The sequence below is a fragment of the Triplophysa dalaica genome, chromosome 22 (genome assembly GCF_015846415.1).
Source record: "Triplophysa dalaica isolate WHDGS20190420 chromosome 22, ASM1584641v1, whole genome shotgun sequence".
NCBI lineage: Eukaryota > Metazoa > Chordata > Actinopteri > Cypriniformes > Nemacheilidae > Triplophysa > Triplophysa dalaica.
The window spans coordinates 14,141,728-14,168,547 of record NC_079563.1 but is presented as its reverse complement, the minus strand read 5'-3'; the positions used below and the strand labels follow the sequence as shown (position 1 = coordinate 14,168,547).

Below are 26,820 nucleotides of genomic sequence, written 5' to 3'. Positions count from 1 at the left end.
CCTGCAAAGGATTTATTAAGATCCTGTTTTTCTCCAAGTGTTTCGAGTTCTCCTTATCAGGCGAACATGGTGACGTTATGCTGGCTGCCATTTTTCAGACCTGTTAGTTGTCACACCGCGCGAACAAAGAAACCGTGCCAATTGTTGCCTGTCTGTTTAATAGCCGAACCCAAGAATTTTCCAGTGAACCTTACTGAAAATCTGTGTTTCTTGGCTGCCTCGAAACTATAGTTGACCGTTTTGAATATGAAATTTGTCAAACTTTGGTTTTTAAGCTTTGGTTCATTGGTTTTTTTGAGATTGTTAAGCTTTCTTGTGTAGCATTGAGCTTGTTTTACAAGAGGACTTGTTGTTTGTGTGTTTTGAGGCCTAAATCTCACAACACATCCTTATCGAAGCCTTATTTTGGCATTCCTGAGGTGAATTTTTGAAGCCGCTAGATTTTCCTCACGATGGTCACTACAAAAGGAACATCAGTTGGATGAGACATTAGAAACCAAATGTTCAGCTCTCTTCTTCCCCAGCTGCCAATGCCAGGCGAGTTTGTCCGTTCAAGGCAAGAAAGCTTGTTGTTCTTCTTAATTCGCACCAAGCTTTGTGGGCTGTTTTAACGTGTCACGGTTAAGTTACTCCACACATCTGCTGGGTAATTCTTCCCTTGATGAAGTTAAACCATCTCACAAAAAAGACAGGAGAAGCTTGCTTCCATCTGGTGGAGATTTGAAAAAGAGAAGGATAAGAAAAAAGAATTAAAGCCTGACGCTCTGGTAGTTTCCAGCCCTGCGTTGGATGTTTCTGATTCATCTGGATCTTATTAGCACAGATCTGCGGTGTTTCGAACTCGTTCGGGTCACAACGGATGAGCTGGGTCTACTTTGAAGAAGATCCTTGGACAAGATCTTGGTTATAATCTGTCTGTCACCTTTCATCATAATTTATCCATCTAAGTTTTTTCTCTCGCTCTCTCTTTCCATCTCTCCGTCGTTCACGCTTGCCCTGATTGTCACGTGCTGTACAATTCCAAAGCTCTCTCGGGACCTATAAAATATCACTCCATTAAGGTGGATCATCTCCATCCTGTATCCGTCCTGTCAGACTATATTACTCGTTCTGGAAGTGGAACGGTTATTTATCACGAACGTTTAAAACCGTCAGTCGTGCGCTTCACCCTGTGAGCTTCGGGGTTTTAGTAATGAAGTGTTTGGTGATGGGGTGAGCTCTACCAGTTCTTTCTGTCTTCTCCCAGGGCCCCTGTAATGGTTTCACAGCTGATGAAAAAGAGTTAACTGGCCAGTGAAAGTGGCTGTTAAATAAACACGACTGAAGATTAACAATCTGGAATGGCTTAATTTGAGACTCCGCCATGCAGACCTGTACAGAGTCAGACCGCCTGACACCTTTATACCGCCACTAATTGGTGTTTGATGTCACTCAGTAGTGTTCTCCATAGAAGTCACATGCCAGATGCCATGTAGTAGTAATTGCTGTAAGAACCAATTAGAACCATATTTAGTGCATTCTTTAGGGTATAATGGTGTGTGGAGCAAAAAAGGTTCACTTTTTCATTCAGGTATAAAAATATTTTCAGAATTTGAGAATATATAATGCTTAAATGTTTTGTTGCAGCCACTTGGACCAAGATCAAGTTGTTACAGAAGGCTGCAATCTGCGACTCTTTTTCTTTAATAACGTACATACAGAACACAGACCACAAAAGAAGATATTTCTAAGAATATTAGTAACCGACAAAGGCTGTACCCATTTACTTGCATTGGTTTTGTGTCCATAAAATAAAATGAATGGGTACCGCCGTTGTTCGGTTACCAACATTGTTCAAAATATCGTCTTTTGTGTTCTACAGAAGAAAGAGGGTCATACAGGTTTAAAATGACAAGAGGGAGAGTAAATGATGACAGCATTTTCGGTTTTGGGTGAATTATCATTTTTAACGTTTACCGCCCCACCACATACATTCTAATACAATTATTGTAAAGTTTCTTAAACACGAAATCCGTACACTTAGCCTATAGGGATATAATGGTGTAAGGTCAGGGTCAGTCAGTTCCTTCATCCCCTTTTCTTGTTATTGAACCTATAACCTTTCCATTGGCAGGCAATATCCTTAAACTTCACCACCACGCTCCAAATGTAAAGCATCAAAGTTGTATCCTGCAAGGCATCATTGACCTCTCGAACAGAGCAGCGTTCTGTTGTCTCACTGGTGCAAACTGTCAGTGTTTGCCCATAGCGACGAAAACACTTCCTGAACGACCACAGGAAATTTACGAGAGGGTCTCTTTTCAACACCTGTCTTCACACTTTTCCCTTCTCACAGATCTCGTGGTCACACACACATAAACACAAGACACACTCTTTCTCTATCCCTGCCATTTACTTTCACACTTTTCTGTCCAAACCCAGTTATTCAGTATTTCCACATTTTCGATCCCTCAAGTGTTTCCTATGTGTTGCGTGTGTTAGCTCCTCGATCATCCGGCCAATGAGACAATTCCCATCTGCAGCAGTTAGTCCAGATATCTGGTCCTGCCATTAACTTCAGATGTAGGTTGAGCATGCATTCATAAATTCTAACTTTTTTTGTGTCGGATGCCATTCCGTACATGCGTTTTTTATCATGGTAAATACTGCTAAAGAATTCAAGGATCTGTAAGTCTTTTTATTTTTTCAAATAACAAGTATCAAATGTTTGGCAATCATATTGGTTTTCCATAGTTTGCATCCCTACGTCCACGTCGTCATCGTGTTTATGCGTCAAGTGGAGTTCCAGGACTTAATTGCGAGACCTGTAATGTGAGGAATGCGGACACATTCACATAATCCTCATTAACCTGTTAAACTTCAGAGTTGTTGCCCAAATCTGGTTCCACCCAATGGCAGTTAACCAATTCACCATAAACTCAACATCCTATGGGACTAGGCTTGGACGAATAGGCATTATAAATGGAAAAATGTAGGAGGTTATTCATAATACGGCACTTTGCAGTTGGTGCTGTTTCAGTTTATGTCGGTAACTATGTTCACAGGGTTTCGTTTCAAATTGCTCTCTGAAGAGGAAGCCAAAGACGAGAATAATGCCGGAGACTGTTTCGTATACAGTTGATCAAAAGGTCTTTCTACTTTTAAGTTTCTTCTTGTTTTACAGGAGGGGAGAGAATAGACACTTTGTGTTCAGTCTCTGCCATCTCTAGCGCTGCCCACGAAAATGCCAACATGTAGTGTGCGGTAGCATTCAAAGCTGTGGCATTAGGAAAGGTGATATCAGCTCTCAGGGATTAGTGAAAGTATTGGAAGATCATTGGGTTTTAGGCAGGTATACTTTACTTTGTATTTAATGTTAACCTGTACAAGCTTTTAACTAATCTCTTAAAAGAGATTATGAAGCGAGCCAAACGAAAGGGAGGGAAATGTTCAAATATGGGAGTGAGAGGACTTAATCATTTCTGAAAAGTCAACAGTTTACCGTAGGTTTGGTGTTTTTTTTCCCTAGATGACCTGGATTCTGTGAACTCATGTTTGGATTTGGGTCCACTTGGAAAGATAGATCCAATCTGGCTATTTCATAATTTTATAGTCAACCTTTTTCACATTTGTCTTTAGATGTGATTACAATAGTACAATAGTGCGGTTTGGAGATCGCTTAGCAGATTCCAGCTGAAGTATTGCACAAATACGATTTTAAAAACTCTTATCAACAACCCTTTGTTAATTCTTACTTTTGTTCACGCACAACCGGCCCTTGTTGTTACACTTTTCGTTTCACAAAAGCAAACGAAACGTTTTATCTCCGAAGATTACGCAATACCTCAGCTGGGCACATCCTGGGAGTGTTTTCTTTTTGAAATAGCAAATTCTCAACACAAAAGGCATGGGAGAGATAAGTCTGCGTAATTCAATGCTCAATGCAGCTTGCTTGAGTCTCTCAGCTCCCCAAGCATTACATGTAACTAATATACTTTAACATGTGCGTATGGATGGAAATTTCAGTAGTCAGATATGTTCTCCATAAGCTCCGAAATGCTAAACAGGCAGCGTTTTCCCTTGTAAAAACATTTGGTTTGGTATTTGTTCCCGTGTCTGATTTTAGTTTTTTCTTGTTCCTTCAGTGGTATAATGTGGACTTTGTACTGTGCAGACCACAATCTCCTGCCTCTGATACTTGAGGGTATCAGCATTGCCTTATCTCACTGGTGGCTTAGTGCAGGAAAGTCTGCAAATGCTTAATATGGCACAGTTCATACAGTATTTACGCACATACAGTATACTGTACATGCATATTTTACATAGATTTCCATACATATTTCATGTGGCTGACCATAGACTTGTATATTTTAGCGGAAAAAATGCTTTCATATAAAGCAAATTCTGAATCAATTATTATGTTTATGTTCACCTTATATCACTGCTGTCCCAAAACCTTGTATCTCCATATTTTGTGATTTTCTTTGCCATCATCCTTATTATTAGTCACCCTTGATGCTTGTCACTTCGTTTTGCAAATATCTAACCAATAATAAGGTATTAAAAAGTGCTTTTCAATATTAACAACACAATATTTATTCATATAATATGAATATTATATGAATATGAATAATATTTATTAAGTGTTTTTCCATATCCAGAGATCCTGTATATTTGGAGATCTGAGGTTTTGGAAGGACAGCAACATTATGCTGCCTTATTTAAAAAAAGAACTTTTTATAATTGTTTATGTATTTGCATGCTGATGCACACCTTGCATGAATTGCATTTTAAAAGAATGACTTTTTGCTTATTTAAGCGATAACATTTTTTTTCTTTATTTTGAGCTTTTGAGCCATGTTTATACAGTATACTTCCGTTTATTTATAGCGTTTTTTATACAGCAAACAAAAGGCCAGTCAGCAATAAAACAGGGATTAGAAATTAATCATAAAAGGCAGCAATTCACACTCAGATTCTTGCTTGTTTTGACGGAAGGAGGTAAAGATTGACAGATTTGCGTTGAGAGACGTCTCGCCGAGCCTTGTGCCAGAAACGGTGTGAAAGAACTCACTGACTGGTGTTAAACTCATAAAAACAACAACAGAATGGGAGAAAAACAGATCTTTCATCATGTCAACAGAGGAGGTTGTCAGCACCCTTTAGCCCAAACTGTAATTTCACGATAAAGCTAGCTATCTAACTGTTATTAACAATTATGTTAAGAATGCCTTGGAATTTCCGGTTTCAAGTGTTTGTCGTAAAACTCCCCTGATCTTGAATTTTGAATTTTTTGTAGCCGTCTCTTGACATTTTTAGTGCTTTTATGTCTTTAGATTCTTTGGGGTTATATAAGGTCTGTCGTCCTGCCAACAACTTATAACGCTACCATAAATTATGTGGCAGACGTTACGCATCACGTGCAAAGTGAGGTTTGGAGAGTCCCACAAAAGCATCATCCGTCTTTTGAGCAGGAGATCTTGTCGCTAAGAGAGACAAACGGGAATGTCTACCATTCAGTGTTTGACCTTTGAACTCTGCTGAGAGGCTTTTATGGAATCCTCAGCTATAAAGTTCCTCTTTTCAAGCAGGTTAATAGAGGAAAGCACAATTGATCCTATACAGAATGAGAGAATAGGGGGTTTATTGCAATAAGGAGCGATGGTGTTTGGCTGGGTCGGGTTGGGCATCTTACCCCATTCATAATGTCTTCACAGCTGTTCCGTGCCATGTTTTCCCGTGCCATTTATGGAACTCTTCCTCCGCCGCAGAATAACAAGCCCAATAAAGGAACCCTCAATACGTCCTATTTCAAATTATAAAGCACGATTATGACCACGGCAGACGTTTTCGCTGAAATGAAAATAATATTTTAATGGTTTTATTTGGCACTTGCACTTAAACGAGGGCTGTAAATTAAGTTTTTTTGTTATTCTGTGTGGGTTTCTAGGATCCATTTTTCCATACTTGGATTTAAAAGTAGAACCTAACAGGCCAGGTCCTGTTAGTTCTTTGTTGGCCATACTGTAAATCCACTGTAATGTACTGTTTTTCAGGTAAATGTTTAAGGAACTGTTTGCTAGACTGTCATTTCTTGAGCAGTTTGTGTATTTCAGTTCAAAGTAAATACGTAAATAAGCGTTGTAAATGCTCCAAATGTATGTGTTTTGGTCCCCGGGTCCCCACTTTATAGGATGAATGGTTGTCTTTGTTTGTCACTATGGTGTTAACAGGCTACTCTGACCTCTCACAGTGCAGTATTGGTTTAGGGTTTCCCCGTCTTGAGTTATCATGGGATGACCTAACTGACCATTTAAGTTTATGACTCCAGTTATAGTCCTGAGACCCCCTTTCAGGGCAACTGTTCTGACAGGTAGCAGGTTACCCTATGAGATTTTTCTAACTAGCTCCCTAAACTAGACTTACTGTAGTACTGTATTAATATGTGTCATTCGTCATAAGTGTAGGGAAGACATTTGGTGTGTGATGTCATATGCATTTAAGCTTTCATAAGCATTATTGATCAAAAACAAGAAATGAGGAATAACTTTTTAATAAGACTGTGGATTTGACAAGAACCAGCAGCAAAATGAAACACGGTGCTGAAGGTGTTACATGACATTACTGTAATTAGGCTTAAAAATGTTATGTAAAGTTAAAAAGGAGAAATTTCGTAATGTTGGCACTATAAAATGTACAGTTTAACATCCAGTCATCATTAAATCTACATGTGTGATTAATGTGAACCATATGTGCTTTACATTAAACCGGATAGCCTATTGGTTTGCTATTATATCTTATGACTCACCACTGAGATATTCTCTTCATAATGTTTTTATTATTGGAAAGCGTCTTTTCGAGAGGGTTTAATGAATAGACTGTTCCACGCTTTGTTTAATTTTCCATTATTACGTGAAAGTCATCACACTTACAGTATGTAATGACACAATGTAAGATGCCCAGTCTATGACATCGCATGTGGAATGTTACTGTACATTACAGTACAGATTGTTACCAGACTCAAATACACGTACAGTGTAAAGGTCACATCGCAAAGGCTTTATCAGTCAATCAATTGTTGTGTTATCTCACAAAGGACGCGATATATTCACACATCTCAAATTATACTTTGGCTTTGATGCTTGTAGTGTCGCAAGAATTCCTTGTCAGTCTAATTATAATGGTGTGATGCATGTTTTGCGGTTTGAATATTTCTTGTATGAAGCATGAAGCCCTATTGTATTCTCATGCTGGATTGGTCGAGGACCTGAAAACAGAGTCGGCTCTTGTTGCAATAGTGTCCGAATTAAATTTCCCATTCATCTCAGTAAGACTTTCTCTTAATTATGTAAATAAATTAAACCTGTTAAGTGTCCATATGATACTTAATAAAGTGTAATATTGAATCCCAAAGTCTGCAATGTTTTAAGGTAAAACTTGTTGGCCTAACATTATGTACAGTGAATCTACACCTGCCTTTCATTTTTGGGGAATTGGACGAGAGTAGACGAAAAAACAAACAAAATGAAACTCATGGTAGTTATATTAAAGATAATGTTAGTAAAGAGTTCTGAAGATCGGGGTCAGGGGCATTATGGCATTAGGGGCTTTATCTCTTTCCTCTTAAAGGAACGAATTTAACCCCAAAAATGTGTATTCGTTTTTTCCTATATAGTTTTGCAAGAGGTATTTCGAATTGGCAAAAGCTGGTTCATCAGTCAATGAACAATTTTTTGGCTAATCGCTCTAAATCCCTAACTACCGTATTACTGTAAATCCTTTCTGAATATGTCTGTCCTCATTTTTTCACAGACATTTTTTGAAACTTTCAACAGTATGTTTAAAACTCAAGTTATCTAAGCTTAAATGTCACAGCAGATGCTAATCTGGAGGATAAAGACACTTGGGCAGCGTGTTGACTAAAAGGGAGCGCATTTCCATGCTTTGTTTTAACTGTTGTACATACAACTTGCTAAAGAATTGATACACCATTCAAGGTTCAAATTTTAACCAAAAAAATTGAGAACGAAATAATTTAAGAAAGATGAAACTCAAGAGAGAATGTTTCGAGCAGTAAAAGCACCAAAAAGAAAACCAGAATGTTGTTTTATAGTTTTTTTATTGTTTATTTACCATAAACAAACATCATATTGTAAAACAAACATAGCAGTACAATACATATCATCATTTTTAATTATTGGGACATACAGTATTGTGTCACAATATATTGTATTGTGATGTTACTTAAACCAGTGATATCTAAGAGTCTGAGAGAGATATGCCAGTTATGCATTTTAAAGGCCTTAAAACCATTAAAAAGGCAACATAATGCACATCCTCATCTGATATGCTAGAGGTTGATTGGCTTAAAATCTGGCGAGATATCAAAACGAAGAATGGCCGTGAGGCATCTACATGGCCACAGACCATTGGGAGTTTTCATGGCTAATTTTGTTAGCGTCGCAGTCTGAGCGGACACTGAACCATAGCATATGTTTTCAAGCAGACATTGTGGTTTGCATAAGCCTGCTTTTTCTTCCAAGCTTAACGTTAAACCAAAAAGTCACCAAGTCTGAACATTTATTTACAATCTTAGACATTTGGTAACACTTCAGGTGCATACAGTAATTTGCACAACAAGGAGAGCTTAGAGAGCGCTTTCAGTTTTATTTTCATTTTATTCATAACAAATATCAAAAATCTTCTGACCTTTAAGCGAAAATGTGGTCAGTTCATGGTGTCAAAGACCTTGTTTTTTAACTTCGGGCTATTTTGCCTTTAGTTCTGTAGTCACACATTTGGCATATCTTATGTATTAGCGCTGATAATGCATGCGTTTGTCCTGAATAAGCTGAACAGTACGGTTCAGTACGGTGCTTTCTCTTATGCTGTTTTATGTAAGCATGCTCAAGTCAGCTGTGCAAAGCGGTAAGGCATTGGAGTTACAATGACCAACTTTGGCAAAGCTAGTAAGAATCCAGGGAAAGCGAGATAATGATTGAAATATATTATGGAAAGGCTTATCAGTTAAAGATGTAGACCAGTTGTGCATGCAAACTGTCATCAAACAGAGATATACAGGCATTTGGCCAATGCAATGAAGGCCTGTCTTTTATGAAGCTTTCTTAAATTCAGGGTCAGAGTGGGTATAAGCAAGTGATCGGAGCCAAGCCTTGTCAAACATTTCTTCCTTCATCTATTAATTTACAAAGAATTACCCTGATGTAAGTAGTCGAATCTCAGGAGAGATCTCTTTTTGTATGCTATGCTTTCTTTTCAAGGTTATAGCAGGGTTGCAATATATTACCTTTTTATGTCCTCAAATGAGATTGCATTTTGTATACCTTGCATTTGACACAAGGCCTTTATGAAACCTTTCATAAATCTGGATCTCCACAACCAAGGCTCTTGCCTAACGATATCAAAAATCGATAATTCACTGCCTTCTTCATTATCGAAAGCCAGTTTAAGAGAAATATGCTTGTCATTTTTGCACCCTTTTTAGCTCTGACCCGGGTGGGTAACATAAGGGGAGCACCTGTGCTGGCCCCTCCAAAGCAGACTAATACGGGACCATCCGGGGCCCCTGATTGCCTCCCCTTGGGACGGCAAGAACTCAGCCTATCCATTCCCAACGACTATTTTTTTATGAGGGCAAGAGGGGAACATCCTCGGCTTTACCTAAAGGATACATTTTTTTATTGTGAATTACCACAGTGGCTGTCTGTGTGGGTCAGACTTTCAGAAATCTCTGGAGTTTGGATCAGAGAACTCTGCAAAATAAAATTGCTCTGCTGATGAAAAGTTATGGCCTCGCGGATTTCCGTCTCCTCACGCCGCATCTGCGGCACCGGTTTGTCAGGAGATTCTAGAAATTCCTTTGCATTGAACTGTTGTGACTTTTTCGATGACAAAACACTCGTCGGTATGACCCCTGACGGAATAAAGAGGTTTCATTTGGGAGGCGGCCTTCATATCCTGTGTCAGTTTCAATTTGTCTTACATATTGAGAACTTCTGCAAGCCATAAGAATGGAGAAAAAAAACTGTGACAGGAGTGGGAAAATGCACCAGGGAGACAACAGAATAAAATGTTAATTTTTATGTCGACTGTGATGAAGGAAATATAACAGAGCTGAGAAATACATGACTGGAAGGTATCTCAGCTGTGTTATCTTTGCGTTTTGTCCAATTATGTATATTTTTGCATATGCAATGGAGGCCAAAAGTGATGTTCAACATTGGACAATTGACATCTCGACTTTTTTTAAATATTTGATTAATATTTATTTATTTGGCAAAAAATTACAACACATAAGAAACGTTTATAAATGTTTATGCAAAGTTTGTAACCACAGAGAATGACTCTAAATTATAACCACAAGAGAGGATAAACAAATATTAATAACAGGTAAAATTGAGGTTGATGTGTGTTTTTTTTCCGTGAGCTTTTTTCTATATTACAATAAAATCCATAATCACTCATAGGCTGTAGTTTGCCTTTTCAACAAATAATTTTGTGTTTAAAACTTTAGTGTTTGGACAATTTCTTTCATACATATTTTACCCCTTCCCTTTTTTTACTGCCTTTCTTAAGCCTATTTTTACAGGAGCATTATTTTCCCTAAATAAACACAATTTTAAGAACTAAAATAATAACTATATTTCGGCCCTTATATTTGCTGAGTTAATCTCAAGCAAAGACCATTTTTTCTATAGTTCAGTGTCTGACGCACAAATATAAATGAGAAAGCCGTGTTTTGGCATGTAAAATTGTTTTAGTTCCTACCTTGGCATGCCTTTAAATTTGACCAGCATGTTTTAAATCCAGGTAGTCATGACCTAAGTGATTCCAGAGCTTCTCGTGTTACCGTGACATCAAGGCGCACGGCAAACGTTCTTTCGCTGCCGTATCAGATGCACCTTTTCAAACCTGCAGTCGAAGCACCACCTGTCTTTTATCCGGAGCCAATCTGGAGATTTCATGTCTGTGGCGGCTCTCATCCACGGCGGAAATTCTAGAACCTCAGTCGTGTCGAGTCTGGATAATGTGTACGTCTGGAGCATGTGGGTCACAGAAGGGAGACACCAGAATGATCTCAGAGGAGTGTCCCCGGCCTGTATCGTTTTCAGACGGATGTAGCCGCCACACCTCTGTCGTTTTACTCGGGTTTCCCGAACCTAATATGACCACGAAGGACAAATAGACCATAGGGAAACAACAACAACCGAGAGAACCAGAGGGGGGAAACAAAGAAGAGATTACAAGAGGCCTGTTCCCCATGTTACATGTGTCGCTTGCAAATGGAAGTAGCCACGGCAAAATATGTGATATACATTTCATGTTGAATCTAGGTCCTCTTTCTGTTATCTTTGCAACTCTATGCGCGTTGAGAAACGAAATAGTGTCATTTTATTTCATTCATGTATTTGTGAGAGCCCCGTGCCACCCGCCGCTGTTTGTTGCTTTAGTCTGTCAGCGCATCAGGTTGTCGCTTTTAATTAAGACTGACGCACCGATCCACGCAGCCCCACTGTCTGTCTACACCGACTGCGCATTTCCTGTGGCCTGAGTATTTATTTATCTAAGAGTATGAGGAAGAAAAGAGGTAGTTGTTTGCTTTAGAATGCTTGATGTACAGGTTTATGCTATAATCCATCCCAGCATCCTTTGCCAAAAGCAATTCACAAATGCGGCTACTCGATCTACGGCGTAATGCAAAGCACACAGGGGAAAAGGAGCATGCATACCTCCATCACACAGCACGCCAGCGGAGGGCTCACAGGCCAGATGTGCGGCGCTCTTAAACACATGTAGCAAAAACTTTAAGGATGAACAAAGGCAGTAATTAAATTAAATGTGCATGCCAAATGCCTTTGACTTGCTAGATTGCAGGAGCAGATTTCCTTCCATAATGCCTTTCTTTGTAGGGCAAGCTGCCCCAGGGATAGGGTGGGCGATTATTAATGACTTCTTGATGAATTAATGACCTGCTACAAAAGGATGTGAGTGCGTGTTTTTTAGGGTGTAAATACATCATTCCTGGTTCTTGTTTACATGTTTGTGCATTCATTTATACAAAGGGATTTGGTTTTTATGTGACATGAGAAGGGTTGGCGTGCAGATGAGGGGAACACTCCACCGGGGCTGAATAAAAGGCTACACGATAAGCACACACACACAAAACAATAGGGTTGGATGCGATGATGTCATCGTTTTGCTTTTCCTTGTGCTTCCTATCAGGTTGCATATCAGCACGCTTGGCGGCTCTTCAATTCTGCATTTTGAAAAAAGTTACAAACTTGAGAAGAAAACATACAGATGCTCTGTTTTAAAACTTTGAGTCGCTACCTAAAGGGTCAACATCTTAAGGCATTGTTGGCAATTGGCATGCTTCAGACGGGAAGGCTGTTCTAAAATTATTTCTTTTAGAAGTTATTTATTGAGTATCGCATTGTTAGCCCAGCAACACAATTCTATCAACACCAGCTCAAGCCTCCTGTCTGGTACGTGCAATGCGAAGTTGTTAAGCATTCAAAATCGTAACGTAAGGCCCCTTACACCAGGAACAATAACTATGAACAAACTATAAAAATAAAGTTTTAAACACTTTCTAAATTTACGAGGGAAAAAGTCAACACCACAATTTTATAACAATAATAATACAGAGAAATGAATTTTGCCATCACTTTTAAAATATTTTTTTCCAGTAAATCAAAATTAAAGCATGCATTAAACATGTGAAACTGTCGTTATGAGCTTAGAATAAACATAACATTATCATCCATTGGTGTGGCCTGTTATACTATTAACATTCTTGGTGTGAACTGGCCTGTACAGTATTATTTTTTTATGACTGTTACAATACTGCCTAAGTAGGCTGCTCTATAGGCAACTTACTGGGTTTTGGAACAAAACTCCAGACCGCTCATCGGGGAACCTCATCATAGACCTGCTAATGATCAAATACAGATCGAAAAGCCCGTTTCCCAACATTAGCGACGGTTCATAAAAATCTCAGTGCAGAGTTGATGCTTTACAAGAGGGGTCGGATTGTGTGTTTGGCTCCTCAACCGTGTCCGTCCTACCTAATTTTCTCCTTCATTTTTTGGAAAATCTCACTGACTTTCGGCTTTAATCTAATCAGTATCTGTGTCAGAGAAACACTGAACAAACATGGTTTTAGGCAGTCGGCCAGGACGAAGTGGTACGGCCCAATTCTGATTCCTGAATGGAATGGTGTTGCTGTTGGCACAATTCTGTAGACCTTTTCCTTTCGGTCCGCATGCAGATCCCTGCACATGGTCATCTGGTGAAAGCCAGATCCGTAGTTTTATCCATGAATGAATGAGATGTTAGTTCTTCATGGATTTGGAATGTTTCATCGCCAGTAGAGACTTGGACCAGTGACTGCTGTAAGGAAACGCGCAGTAGAGACACGTTTCCAATTAAGACATAACATAAGACTCGTCTTGTTTTAATTCTAACTTTGGGGAACAATCTTGTCATGTACACTAAATAAAATTCAATTTGCAACAGATTATAATATATTCACTGGGTTTAAGGTCCGTTCGGTCGTATTGGAATGGACCCCAGAAGATGTGGGCAGTATTTCACTTGCTCCCTTTAGGATCTGCATAACCCACATTTGTTTTTGAGTGCATGTGCGTGCATTGTCCTGCTTTGCTCAGTTTCACAGGTTATTTGAAGGCTCTTGGAAACTGTAACACACAATATAAAAAAAAAAGAATCCTCCTTAACTGTACACCAGAGGACCACCTGAATCCTTTTCTGATGTTTTTCACGCCGTTTTGTCTTTAGTTATCACATATTTTTCCAGACTTTCTCTCGGTCACTTTCAGCCATGGTAGTCTCAAGATTAGTGATATTGAATTCTTGGCCTGTGACTGTGTCATCGTGGCAGCGGTGTCAGTTGTAATTGAAATCACATGCGGATCGTCCGTCACAGTGATTATATCGTGATTGATTTGGATTTATGAAGACGTGCGAAGGGTCCTGCCATGCGGCCCTATTGACCAGATGTATGTCATGGAGTGCCCTGATGCATTAGTTGCACTTGAGACCTTGTGCACATGTCATTTTCAATGAAAACAAGTATTATTGTTGCGTTTCACTCCCGGGCCTAATGGGGGCTATTTGGTTTTGAAGAATAGTCACTTTTATATGTTATAAGTATGATTTTTACTTTTGGTTCACATGGTTGGACCTTGACTTCTGTCATTGATGGAAAGAGTTTTGTTGTTCTTGCCTTGGTTCAGATGTACACTTTTAATAGAACGAGAGAGATTGTTGCTCTTTCGGCAGATTGTCATGCTTTTTTCCCTTTTTATTCATTCCAGATGTGTGCCATTTTTCTCTCTCACTTTTACTTTTTCTTATCTTGCTCACGTTCTCCCTCCCACCTCATTGCAATACACACTCACACACTGTATTATTGTAGGTGTGTGTTGGCGTCAGCTTGCCAGAGAGCATTGATGGCTAATGTGTTGGACTGAGCGATTGTACAAGAGGGGAAATAAAACATTCAAGCTTGTTGGACCTTCCATCATGTAGATCTGTCTCCCTCACATTTTCTTGGAGACAAGCCCTCTCCCACCCTACCTATTCAGCCCCCCGTTTTCCCCTAAAAAGAAGTCAAAATAGGCACTCGCGTTGGAAACCTGTAGTTTGTCACGACGTCTTTTACTATTGCTGTTGGTTTACGAGGCTATAAATGTTTGAGATTGTCATGTGTGGATAACTCCAATTGATGTGGAGTTGTATTTGGTCAGCACAAACACAACTTTGCATCTATGCAGCTACTCTTTAAAAATGTCATTAACATTTTTGCATTCCATCTTTATTAAATATTAATTTGAAACCGAAGTGAACTGGGGCGTGGGGCTGGTTTATGTCTGCTGTCAATGGTCCTGTAGTACTAGTAGACTCAATAGCTTAAACATCTGCTGTCTGAAGACATTTTTGTGTGTATGTATGTGCACCTGCGGGGTAATGAATTAACCTGCTGTACAAACTGATGCTCTTACAAACGCATTTCCTCTGTGTTTTTCATTCTGCAGTTGAGATATCAGCATGGACTCTCCACACCGGACCTGCGTCAGACTTTGCCCAACTTGAAGAACTTTTTGGAGCATGGACTGCTTGTGCGATGGTAAGAATTCTTTTGTTTGTTTAAAATATTCGGTATTTTTGGTCTGGCATGCACCACTCACGTTTGTTTTGCGTATCAAATTTGTTTTCTCAGAGTCTATGAGGCAAATTCTCCATTTCTTTTCTTGTTAAAGGGAAAGTTCACCAAAAAATGAAAAGTCTTTCATCCTTTTGTCATTTCAAACCATTATGACTTTATTCCGCAGAACACAAAATACGATTTTTTTAAGAATGTGGCTAACTGGACAGTTATTAATTTCTAACGATGGACACAAAACCAATGCAAGTCAATGGGTACCGCCGTTGTTTGGTTTCCAACATACTTAAAAATATCTTATTTTGTGTTCTGGAGAAGAAAGAAAGTCATACAGGTTAGTAATGACAAGAGGGTGAGTAAAGATGACAAAATTTCATTTTTAAGTAAACTGTCCCGTCAAGGTGTAGTCGTCCTTAAAATCCTTAAAACCAATGGCTTTCATAAAGAATCATGCATGCTGTTAAAAACCCTGCTTTTGACCTCTACAGCTCTTTCTTGGTTCAGTAGTAGGCGAACCATCTATCTGAACGTTAATTTAATAATCTGGGTTTTAAAGGAAGAAGGCCAGGTTGAGTAAAACGGTTCAGTGTCTTTCCCCTCGTACTTGCGTTTAATGGATTGTGGAAATGCTTAAGATGGAACAGATGAAAGCATGACCTTTTGACCTTCTGAAGTGTACAGAGTGGCAGGAAGTAGAGGAGGAAATGGAAGTCCAGAGAAACGGACCTGCGGGATGGCGGTTGTGTATACTCGACGGTTTGCTTGGAACCGTGAAAGAGCAGTTTCCGTTTCTCCCGGAGGGGAATGGCCAGACCAAACACACAACCCCTGAACATTCCATATGCATCTTCATCACACTGCCCTGCGGTAATAATTGATAACTTCCAGCACATTGAGGGCCACTGAGAGTCAAGTTACATTTTACAGTGTGGGCGTCTGCTAACTCCGAATCCATGCATCAAACGGAAGGTCTAGACAAGAAGTTCTCAACCGTGAGGTCTTCAGTGATGCAGACGGATTTGTGGGCGTGTTCTATGTATTTTTATCTTATTTATGGTACATTTGTAAAAAAAACTTAGCTCAATTTTGTACGGCGAAAAAAGTACACGACCCAGATGCAAAGGTAAACTCAATGTAGTAACATGGTGGCTGTTCAAGACATGAATACACAGTAGTGTCACTGTGTGAACATCCCAGATTCCTAGGTTATTTTGAGATCACTTATAATACATAAGAAAAGATTGTCATAAATATTTTCTTTATGACATCATCATTGGCTCAACTGATTGCCATTGGTTGTCCTTAAGCTGTCATTAGTTCCGTTGTGACGTCATAATGATGATTATTATAAAATCATAATGGCACATACTATACAATAGCACTTTATGGTAGTCCTAAAGACATAATTGAGTACCTTAGAGATGACATATTTTTGTATGCAAACACCGGAAGTGAGTTAGCATTTAAGGACTTCCGGTTCCATCGCCCCAAAGAACTTTTGAAGGGGTTTTGTAAAATCGCCTGAAATCAGGTCTGTGGTTAACGAAAACTCTAAATACTTTCACGTTTTATTCTATGACATAAATCACACCAATTATAACCCACTTGCGATTTCTTTGAAGCCTTATTGTGTCTTAAATACGGCAGTTGCTAACAAGGTGTTAAAAGCGACTACTTCCTCGAGGACGTTAGACGTCATCGCGCATGTAAAGCTAACAAATTATGCAACATGGGCACAAATCTCTTAAAACGTAGATGCGGATTCATTCACAGAGTAATTACTTATCATGGGAACACATTTTTAATAAAAGTTTGAAAGAGTTGTCGGAGGTTTTGTTGTGGTGACGTTGATATCGAGCAACCTTAAGTGTAGTCTGTTTATAGCATCATGCTAGCTTTTTACTTCTTCCGATTGTATTTCATCTTCAAAGGTAACAAACGTTGTGTTCATTTGTAGAGATTATCTTGATAGACAAAACGCGTGTACATCATAAACCTTTGTTTATCACAGAACTTATTTTTTAGGATTTTCAAAAAGTCTATGGGAACAATGCATTGGCTTTCGATCAAGGAAACCAGCGCGGCACATACTTCAGAGGCAGTCTACAAAAATACCTCATCTCTGAGGTACTGGTTACTTAACACCAATAAGAGGTCATAATGAATGTTGCTATGATGTCATAGCGAAGCATAGTGAAGTCATAAAGGAACTGATGACAGCATAATAGCATCCATTATGACATAATGACAGACAATTTAACATCATAATGCACATTCTGACCTCCAGAAGAGTTTGATAACCTCCGTCCTAGACTTCAAACACAGGAAACTAATCTTTGGATGTAAAACTGATAAATAAAGTAAATATTCTTTTGATTTTCAGTTTCCGGGCTACTTGTATTACCTTGCATTCATTTCTCTCCTCCACTCTCTGAAACGGTTTACAGAATATTTCCAAGGTAGAGGCCAGAGTTAAAATGATCGATGCATAAAACCCTTCAACAGAGCCAGATGCACTAGTAACTCAGAGAAAAAAGGACACAGCAACTGCAGAGAAAGCACATGGAGGACTGGAAATAGCAAAAGAAATAGAGCAACCACCTCTGTTTGGGAAAGAGCAGGTGCATCATGGGAAAGGTCCATCACATTCTGTATACTGCAAATTCAGTAGATCCTTTGGGGAGCAGAGGGGGGAGTGATGTTCAGAAAATAAGGTCAAGGATTATTCACACATATTGAGAAAATATGTTGATTTCTTTTACCCTTAATCCCAGCGACCATTTATTTGCACGTTTTAGGGCCGCTGAAAGAAACAGGAGATGATGCGTCCCCCGAGGAGCTTTAGAGACTGACTTAATGAAATTGTTTGATCTGTAAACATTTGTTATAAAAGTTGGCAGGACCTAAATGTAATGTCCCAACCTCCGGTGTATGTACAGGAGTTTTGCACATGTGGTGCATGTCTAACAAATCAATTTCTGAACTCGGGGTTAGTAATATTTGATCCTTGTGCAGATTCGTTGGCTCAGATTGCTGGACTCAGAGAGGCAGATTTACAAGCGGAATGTTAAACTGCAGGTTTATCTGCAGAGTCTTCTTTTTTTATGGGAAAATTTCCCGATTCCATCCCTCTTACTAGCTTTATGTCAGATTTGTTTATTTGCTAAACTTTTGGAAATACAAACACTAGAATGATTACAATAGCCAATAATAATTGTAACAGGAGGTCTATACATGTGTATACTCTTCTACATTGATTGTGAGGGGAAAACCCACGAAGTTTGAGAGGTTCATAAAGTGTAAGAAGTGTTCGACTGAGAGCATGATGTAATTTATTGGCCTTGGAAAACCAAATTATCAAAAATATTTCATGTACTATAGCAACCGTCATCTTTGGCACTCATGTACAATTATGTATTTGGCATATGCTTTTATGTGCTTTCAGGCCATATATATTATATTTTATCAGAAAATACATTTCCTGAGATTTGAACTCATGATCCTTATGCTGCTAGAGCATTGCTCCACCAGTTGGGCTACTGGAAAGCATTTCAATGTCGGAGTCTTGTCAAAAAACAAACTGTCTGCTTTTATCAGTGCTCTGACTGATGCTTTCACAATCCTGCTGCCTTTTTCCATTCAGATGTTGATTGACAGTGAGATCCAACCTTCATAGCCTTGATCTTACGCCATAATTACTCTCATGCGTGCCGGCGATTTCATGCCTGCCAGTCCAGTTAGATCTGTAACGGTGTGAGATCCTAAATGGTGTAAAGAAGCGAAACCATAGCAGAGAGAGTATGCGTCATGGTTTATTTAACCAAAAGGGATAGTAATCATGAGAAGTGTATTTATTTTGGTTCTGTTGTGGTACAGTCAATTTAACAGTTCCTATAGAATAATTATGCTTGAAGAATGTTTGCCCTTAAAGTGATAGTTCACCCAAAAAATAAAATTCTGTCATCATGTACTTAACCTTCATTCATCGTAAAAGAAAAGAAGATATTTTGAAGATATGATATATGATATTGATTTTTTTGAAGTCTGTAAACGGACAGCACTGGCCCCCTTTTAACTTCTAAAAGCAATGCAAGTGAATGTCTGCCAGTTAAAACATTCTTCAAAATATCTTTTTTTGTCTTTTGCGGAAGAAAGAATGTCGTACAGGTTTGCAATGACAAGAGAGCGAGCATAAAAACACAGAATTTTCCTTTTAGGGTGAACTATCACTTCAACCCAATGACAAATGTAGCAAATAGCAATAATACTGTGTAATGTATAAACATTTGTTAAAATCACATTCACATGACCTGGAGAATGCCGACATTCAAGAACATTAACAGAACTGTCATAAAAATCACCCAATCAGTTCATAAAAACAAAACAGAAAAAGTGTTAAACCGTTCCTGGGTTCTGGTAATAAGCAATGGATGGAGTGTAAAACCGAACAGAGAGAGGAGACATTGAAAGGGAGATGGGGGTGGAGGACGTGGCACTGCTGTGTTAATGACGTGTCCCGCCGAGTTCAAACCGAAAATCCGAAACATTCTCTTATTTATGGCACGACATCCTTGCAGGACTCTGGCAGTGCTTGAGAGGTCCTGCGGCCCCACCGTTGAGCTCTCGAGTGTGGGTGAAGACAGTGAGGCGTAGGGGGTCCGTCTGGAAGTAAAGGGTCTGATTTGACTGCTCCCCAGGATGGAAACTGTAGGGTGGGTTCTGAGGAATCTTCTGGAATGCTAGTGAAAGTGTAACACTGATACCATAAGACATCATCTTTTAACAGTATGTCCTTCTGAGCCCCTCCCCTTTCTTTAGCTCGGCCCGTCTAGGTTTTGCAGAACCATATATGGACTGTTAGAAACGATGCTATTTGTGAAAATGATTCATAAAGCAATTATTTCGTTACAGAACTGTACAACAAGCTGTCAAATTGTTTTAAGGTAAACCTGATGTATAACAAACAGTGTTTTTGGATGTCCACCCATAGGAATCCCTTAATCCCAGGTACACTTAGAAATAAAATCACTTTTGAATGCTTTCTTCTGACAGTTTAATGTGTATTTGTGGTACAGACACCTTCACTTAGTTTGATTGGTCGAATAGTGCGTGAATGGGCTCAACCAATAGTATGGTTTTGGGGGAGGGGCTGCTTTTTATTCTCTTTCATGTAGCTCACATTGTAGAAACTACACCCAGTGTCTATAAACTCGGCATAACCCCACAGAACAACCTATGCTAAATGTCCGTTTTTATTTCAGATTTAGCAGTAAACCCCCACGCAAACACAGCACTAGGAAATAAATCAGAGAGAGGGACTCTTGAAACTGTCCAGATAGATTTGCACAGAGTGGGATGAAGCTGTCTCTGTGGATGACGCCCTGATATGCGTTCCCATTCACATCTGTTGAAATCGTCCTCCAACATTCTCCCAGCGTTCCTCCAACGTTCCGTTATTATTTACAATCAAACAGTCGCACCACCAAAAATTCATTCCTATTAGAAGAGCCATATCCTTATCGCTATGAAGGCTTTAGCGGTGACGTAGCTGGAAACAGTCCGACATGTGCAACGATTTCTGTCAATATTTGTCTTATGTATGATTTGTGTAAACAGTGCGGAGCAATGAAACCTTGTTACTGAAGCGTGACCAGACCAGGAAACAATTTGGCGTACCAATAAACAATGCATTTTTATAACAATAGGTAAATATTAGCGCGAGCAGTCGACGCTAGTTTTGTCTAAATGCGGACCAGCTCTTCAGTAATCTGAAAAATCTGTTACTTGGATCCGAATAAGAGAAAGGAAAATGTCATATTTCATAGTTTGTTCATCATTGATGTATGTGATGTGCAGAGTTGGAACAGTCTACTAAACATCTGTTTCATCTGTTATTTTATGTAAGTCCGCAATATATACTGTTCACTACTGTTCAAAAGTTAAGGGTCACGTATAGGGCTGTCACAATTATTAAAAAAACGTTAATTATTTGACATAATTAAATTATTTTAGATAATTTGTACTTGTAAACACTTGTAAACAAGGGTGGTCTGCAGTATCTGGAGCATTTTTAATCCACCATTCTTGATCTGCACTCACTGGTGCATTCAAATGAAATTTCTGAAATTTGTATCATCTTTGTAATTTTTGTTTTGATGTTTTTTTATTAAAGTGATTCCAGATTTGCTGCATCTAAACAGCAAGACGACACCATCCTCATATCTCAGTTTTAGTTTGAGTGCTTAAGACATTCTTTTCTGTTATGTTCACTCTTTAGTAAATGTTATTTACAGAATTTTCACATTTCTTATGATATGTATTTTTTCACTGAATAAGTTAATTGTAATGAATCGTTATTATAATTATCAAAGTTTTAAAACGGACAATTAATCAGCATGATTGCAATTATTTAATAGATCATTTATGGTCAGCCCAATTTCATAATCGTGAGATTGCTAGTCTCGTAAAATATTGTAAGATACATATACTGAATAATGTTATATAAATGCATAATTTATACTATAATGATATATGTAATATATCATAATAAGTAGAGTAAATGTTTAAATCTGCGATCTGATATTTTATTTTTATGGTATTCATTTAGTTAGGACTTTTATTTTTTGTGAAGGTTTTTAATAAAACTTTCAGGTTTCATTTCAGATTCCAAGTTGAACAGGTTATTTCCACAATAAACACGTTTTTTCAGCATTTTTAAAAGATAATAAAATAGTTAAAACATACACATATGCTCTTAGGGGACCGTATTGGCAGGAGCACTGTTGCAGTATATGTGGCTGTAGTACAGGTGAAAGAACCTAACCAACATTATTTAACTCTCCTTTTTTATTTATCGTCATCCTACATTTATTTTCACTCGTTGCCCAATTGTGGAGAATTTGTGGTTTCAAAAATGCCTCCGGGGTGGTTCCGTTTTTCCTTCCAAGGTCTGTTTTACAAGAACATTGACTTCTGCCGCTGTAATATCTCTTTGTTCACTCCCAGACCTCCACCCATTCTAACACAGGAAGCCTGAGATATGTTCTCTTGCTCTGCCAGCGCTTCGCTCTCATCATTTGGAGAAGCAAGTTTTGGGAAAAAAACCTGATTGGCCTTCATAAAAAAGTTTAAGTCTATCCATGTTCTGCATGTAAAATATTTTGACGGTTCTGGGAGATTTGTCTGGCATGCTTCAGTGTGAATATCCCCCTCTTAATGCAAACGCATTTGCTGGCGAGCCCCACACCATACACTGCGGGCCCCGTGCTCTTGATTAAGCGTTGCGGTTTGACACATGTTTAGTGGAACTCATTTAGAAGGGAAAGCACATGGTAACAAATAGCCCGCTGTTCCAAACAAGAAATGCTTTATTTTATCCTGCTTAGGGCTTTGACGTCTAAACACTTGGCTGGATGGAGCACATATGTTTTACATATCTACATAACGCATGCATGAGAGTCTGTTGGGGTTGCGCAGTGAACCGGAACAGAAGAGGTAATACGGTACGATAAAATCATTTAGAAAATTTTAGACGACAACATGCTGCTTTTCCCCACAGATCGACAGTTTGAGCAGCTTGATGTGTTATGTAAAATGGCATTCATTGAATGAGTTTGAACACATTTTAATGAATTTAATGAACATTTTAACGGTTTAATTCTGTAGTTTTCAGGAAATTAAAAGCAGACAAGGTGTTTAACCAAATAAAATCACTTTGTGTTGCAGAATTGAGTTATTAAAGCTCAGGAGGTGTTAAACACTGTTTTGTAAGCTCTAAATTGAGAAGTAAGGGGAGATTTTTTTTATTCTTTACGAGAGTATTTCTTGTTTTTATAAATCCAGATTTTAAGTTGAACGGGTTGTTTCCAGAGCTTGTGATTAGTAAACCGCAAGCGACACGTTGCTTTTTGACATGCCCTCTAATGCTTTACAGATACATTTCTGATGCCTGACTGCTGTTTTGAGAAGCGTTTCATTTGGAACGTCTTTCACAATTTCACATGTAAAAACTGGAGCTAATTACGTGCCAAACAGTCAAAACACACGATCATTTCGCAAATCAGAAATTCATACCATGGTATTACTGGTGAACCGTTAAATATTTGTTTTCAGAGAACTGATGAGGAATTTGGGACCAAGTTTCCTTGTTTATTTTTGCTTTGGAGCAACTCTTAATTTGCTATAGAGCGAATAGCCTGTCCATCCGCCCACAGAAAAGAATTTCGCTTCACCAGGGCAACCGCTACTAATGCTCCTATATATCAAGGTTGCGATGTAATAAAATAACGGCTTGTATTACTTACAAATTAGTTGTCACAAGTTAGGTGGACGGCAAAGCATTTTAGGGTGTAGTGTTGTGTGCAGCTGCTCCATTGTAGTTTGACTTTGTAATCTAAATGATGTCTATAACATTGAATTTTAAAATGATACCAATATCGCGGTTTAAACTTATACTATATGCATGGTGATACTTCTATATAAAATTGCATCTCATTTCAAAACAATCCGTGAAAGTTCTTCTTGAAGTATGACGAATCATACAAACTTCTACTTTTTCGATGTCATTTCATAAGATGTATGTTGCCCAACAGCTGTGTGTGTTTTGGGGTGGTGCGAGTGTTTTTATACCAGTGCCAGTGTGAGGTTTAGGATCAGAGGTTCTTTCGGAGATCTCCCACACTCTCAATGTGTGTAAATGAATTATTATATGATCCATCAGCACCGAACAGCCTGAACTGACAGCAGCATCTTCACACTCCTGAGTTTAGTTCCTGTCTCCTCTCCCCTCGGTCTCCTTCACGCTCTCATATTCTACCTCCCTGACGCAAAGGTGAAAGTTAACATCTGGAGGTTGTACATTTGTATTCAAAGTGAAGGAGAGGAAGAAAGCCATTCATGGTTTGGAGGAAGTAATGCACTCATGTACTTTTATTTTTATAATCCAAATTGTGATTTTTGGAGTCTAGTCCTTTTAGTTAAATAGCTACACAATTTTAACCAACTGCATCTGTTTCTCTTCCCCTCTCTCTCTCTGCCAGTGATAGGCACCACGTCTCCATGTCTATCCCTGTTCCTCTGAAATCACAACTCACGGTCGATGTCTCCACCACATCCGAAGTGGGCTTTCCAACCCAGACCAGCTCCCCTGAAAGGAGCGTCAAGAAGCGGGCTAGTTCCGACACTGACAGACAGAAATACAGAACACCTCCACCCAGTTACACCACAGCCACGGCTCAAGCCGCTCTCGAGGTTCCACCTGAGCTGTCCGCAGCTATACCCATGAGCCTGGAAACGGCAGCAACCGTGGATGCTGATACTGATGGGGAAGGAGAGGTAGAGGATGTAACCGAGGCACACCCAGAGACTTTGGAGGTACCTGTGGAGATGCCTACAGACATAGCAAGTTGTACCATACCTTCTGACTGTATCACTAGCTCCGCCCACCAGCACCCAGGGACCCTGAATGGCTCAGCCATGCCTAGTGAAGGTGCAGGATTGGGTGTTGTAGGTGGGGTTGAGCTTTGCTGCTCGGTGGAGCAGGCTGAGGAGATAATGGGAACCGAGGCCACGGGGCTTGGGTTTGGACTGGGTTTAGGAATGGGATTGGGCAGAGGAGAGAGACTAGATGAATACCCGTGTATTCCCGTGGAGCACGCGGTGGCGGTTGAGTGCGACGAACAGGTGCTGGGGGAGTTCGACACTGCTGGGATCGAGGAGGTCTCGCGGCGCATCTATGCACTAGAGAACATGTCTAGCTTCCGACGGCCTCGGAAGAACTCCGAAAAATGATTTGAAGACAGGATGCGGACCTGGAAAAACGGAGGTTATAGATGACCGGTGCCCAAGTAGGACGGTGACATTAGGCTGAGCCTGCATAATATTTCACCCTGACTGCAACACGTATAGACATTACATGAAGAAATATATTATTGTTATTAATATTGTTATATTAATTATTAATATTAATAGGAAAAAATCTGGAATATTGACTTTGCACTTCTCAAAGTATTTCTATAATCCTTTAAAGTGAAATAAACAGAATGTTGTTGTTGAAATGATTGGTGGGCGTCTTTCTAATGATACCCTTTCTCATTTAGCACACCTGAGTCCTGCTTGCAGAATACAAGCACGCACACTGCTTTATTTCAGAATAAATAATGGACCTTTGTGAGATCTTGTATTGAGTTTTGGAATTTTCTGACACTTGTACCTCATTGGCTAAAACAGTAAAGACAAACTACATTAACTCCCTTAATAAACATGCTTTTTAAAGAAATGTGCATGGTTGCTTCGAATAGTTTCCTCAGAATTTTACTCTTAGCTTAAAAAATGTACATCAGTGTTCAAAATTTTCAACACCGTGTACATTCATTTATATCAGAAAAACTAAATAATGTACACGTATAATGTCGTTAAAGAATAATCATTAACTGCCATTTTTCTAGTTTATCTTAATCTTATGATTAATCAAATTCGTCAATGTCATTTTCTCAAAAACAACTTGCTCACAGATCTTTCAGGAATCGTGGAATCAGGAATGTTCCCCATGTTGTATTGTGTTATTTCTGATATCCTTTTTCGAAACTGCTTTTCACACTCTTGATAACAGATTTTCTTGCGTCATGAATGTAATAAAATAACACAGTTTTGTTAAAGAAATGGTGAACGTTGAGATTGAAATCTTTTTTCCTAAAGTCTTGCTGTTGATACATGTGACATTCAAGGCAGATGCAAGAAATTATTTTCATAAATTGCTATGACATTGTACACATACTTTTCTATGAGGGGTGTTTTATTATTAAAGATCATAGTTTAAAGAAATAACTGTGAGGCAAAGTTTTTTAATCCCTTTATCACTTATGTTCAGTTCATGTCATAGAGGTAATGTTTTGTATTTCGATAACATATTTAGGCATGTCTACGGTCTTACACAATTTTGTTTTAATATACTATTTTATTTTCACAACAAGCTATTTGTAATTTGCTAATGTTCACAAATAATAGACAAACTAACACTACCAGTGTTACTGGAGACTGTTGACACCGGATACAGATCTGTATTTTTAAACGAGTGGTTAAAAAATTTGACAATTTAAAATGTTAATTTTACATATTACATTATTAATATTGAACTTTTCATGAATCATGATTTCTTAAGGATAACATGCATGTCAGTAAAATGGGCCCAGTCAAAAATCCAATCAGATTACAAAACGAATACAAATTTTGGTTATTTTTCATCTAATTCATTTATACCAGCATAAAGAGACCATTTCTGTGACAGATGTTGACTTTGCGACTCTGTTCCCACTTTTGTCCTGCCGCTTAAACAAATTGCTATGACACCATGTGTAGGAGATCCTCATGTGAGCTCTCAAGATGGAGGAGCTGTGGAGTGAAGACTCTTTCAAGGACTCAGAGCGGTCACTGTCCTTTCAGAGGGTTAATCCACTGCAGGTGTGTGGAATTCTGGGATTGATGGCTGATCCAGCAGCTGGTTTAGGGGGAAAATCACATCACCCCTTCGTTGACATGGCAGAGGAGCAGGTGATGCCACTGCCATGGTAACGGAATTGCTGGAATGTGTGAATGCGCCTTGTGTATTATGGGATGGTTTAAGAGTGGTTTAGAGA

At 38.9% G+C, this 26,820-nt stretch overlaps 1 protein-coding gene across 1 annotated transcript in view; it reads left to right on the top strand.

Annotated features, from left to right (window-relative positions):
• The window catches only part of uvrag (UV radiation resistance associated gene), an 87,307-nt gene extending 61,355 nt beyond the window's left edge, over nucleotides 1-25,952 (top strand). Inside the window, exons 14-15 of the mRNA XM_056736664.1 lie at nucleotides 15,060-15,151; nucleotides 24,226-25,952. Coding sequence (XP_056592642.1) covers nucleotides 15,060-15,151; nucleotides 24,226-24,976 — 843 coding nt within the window. The 3' untranslated portion in view covers nucleotides 24,977-25,952. The remainder of the gene's footprint in view (nucleotides 1-15,059; nucleotides 15,152-24,225) is intronic.
• Nucleotides 25,953-26,820: the final 868 nt, after the last annotated feature.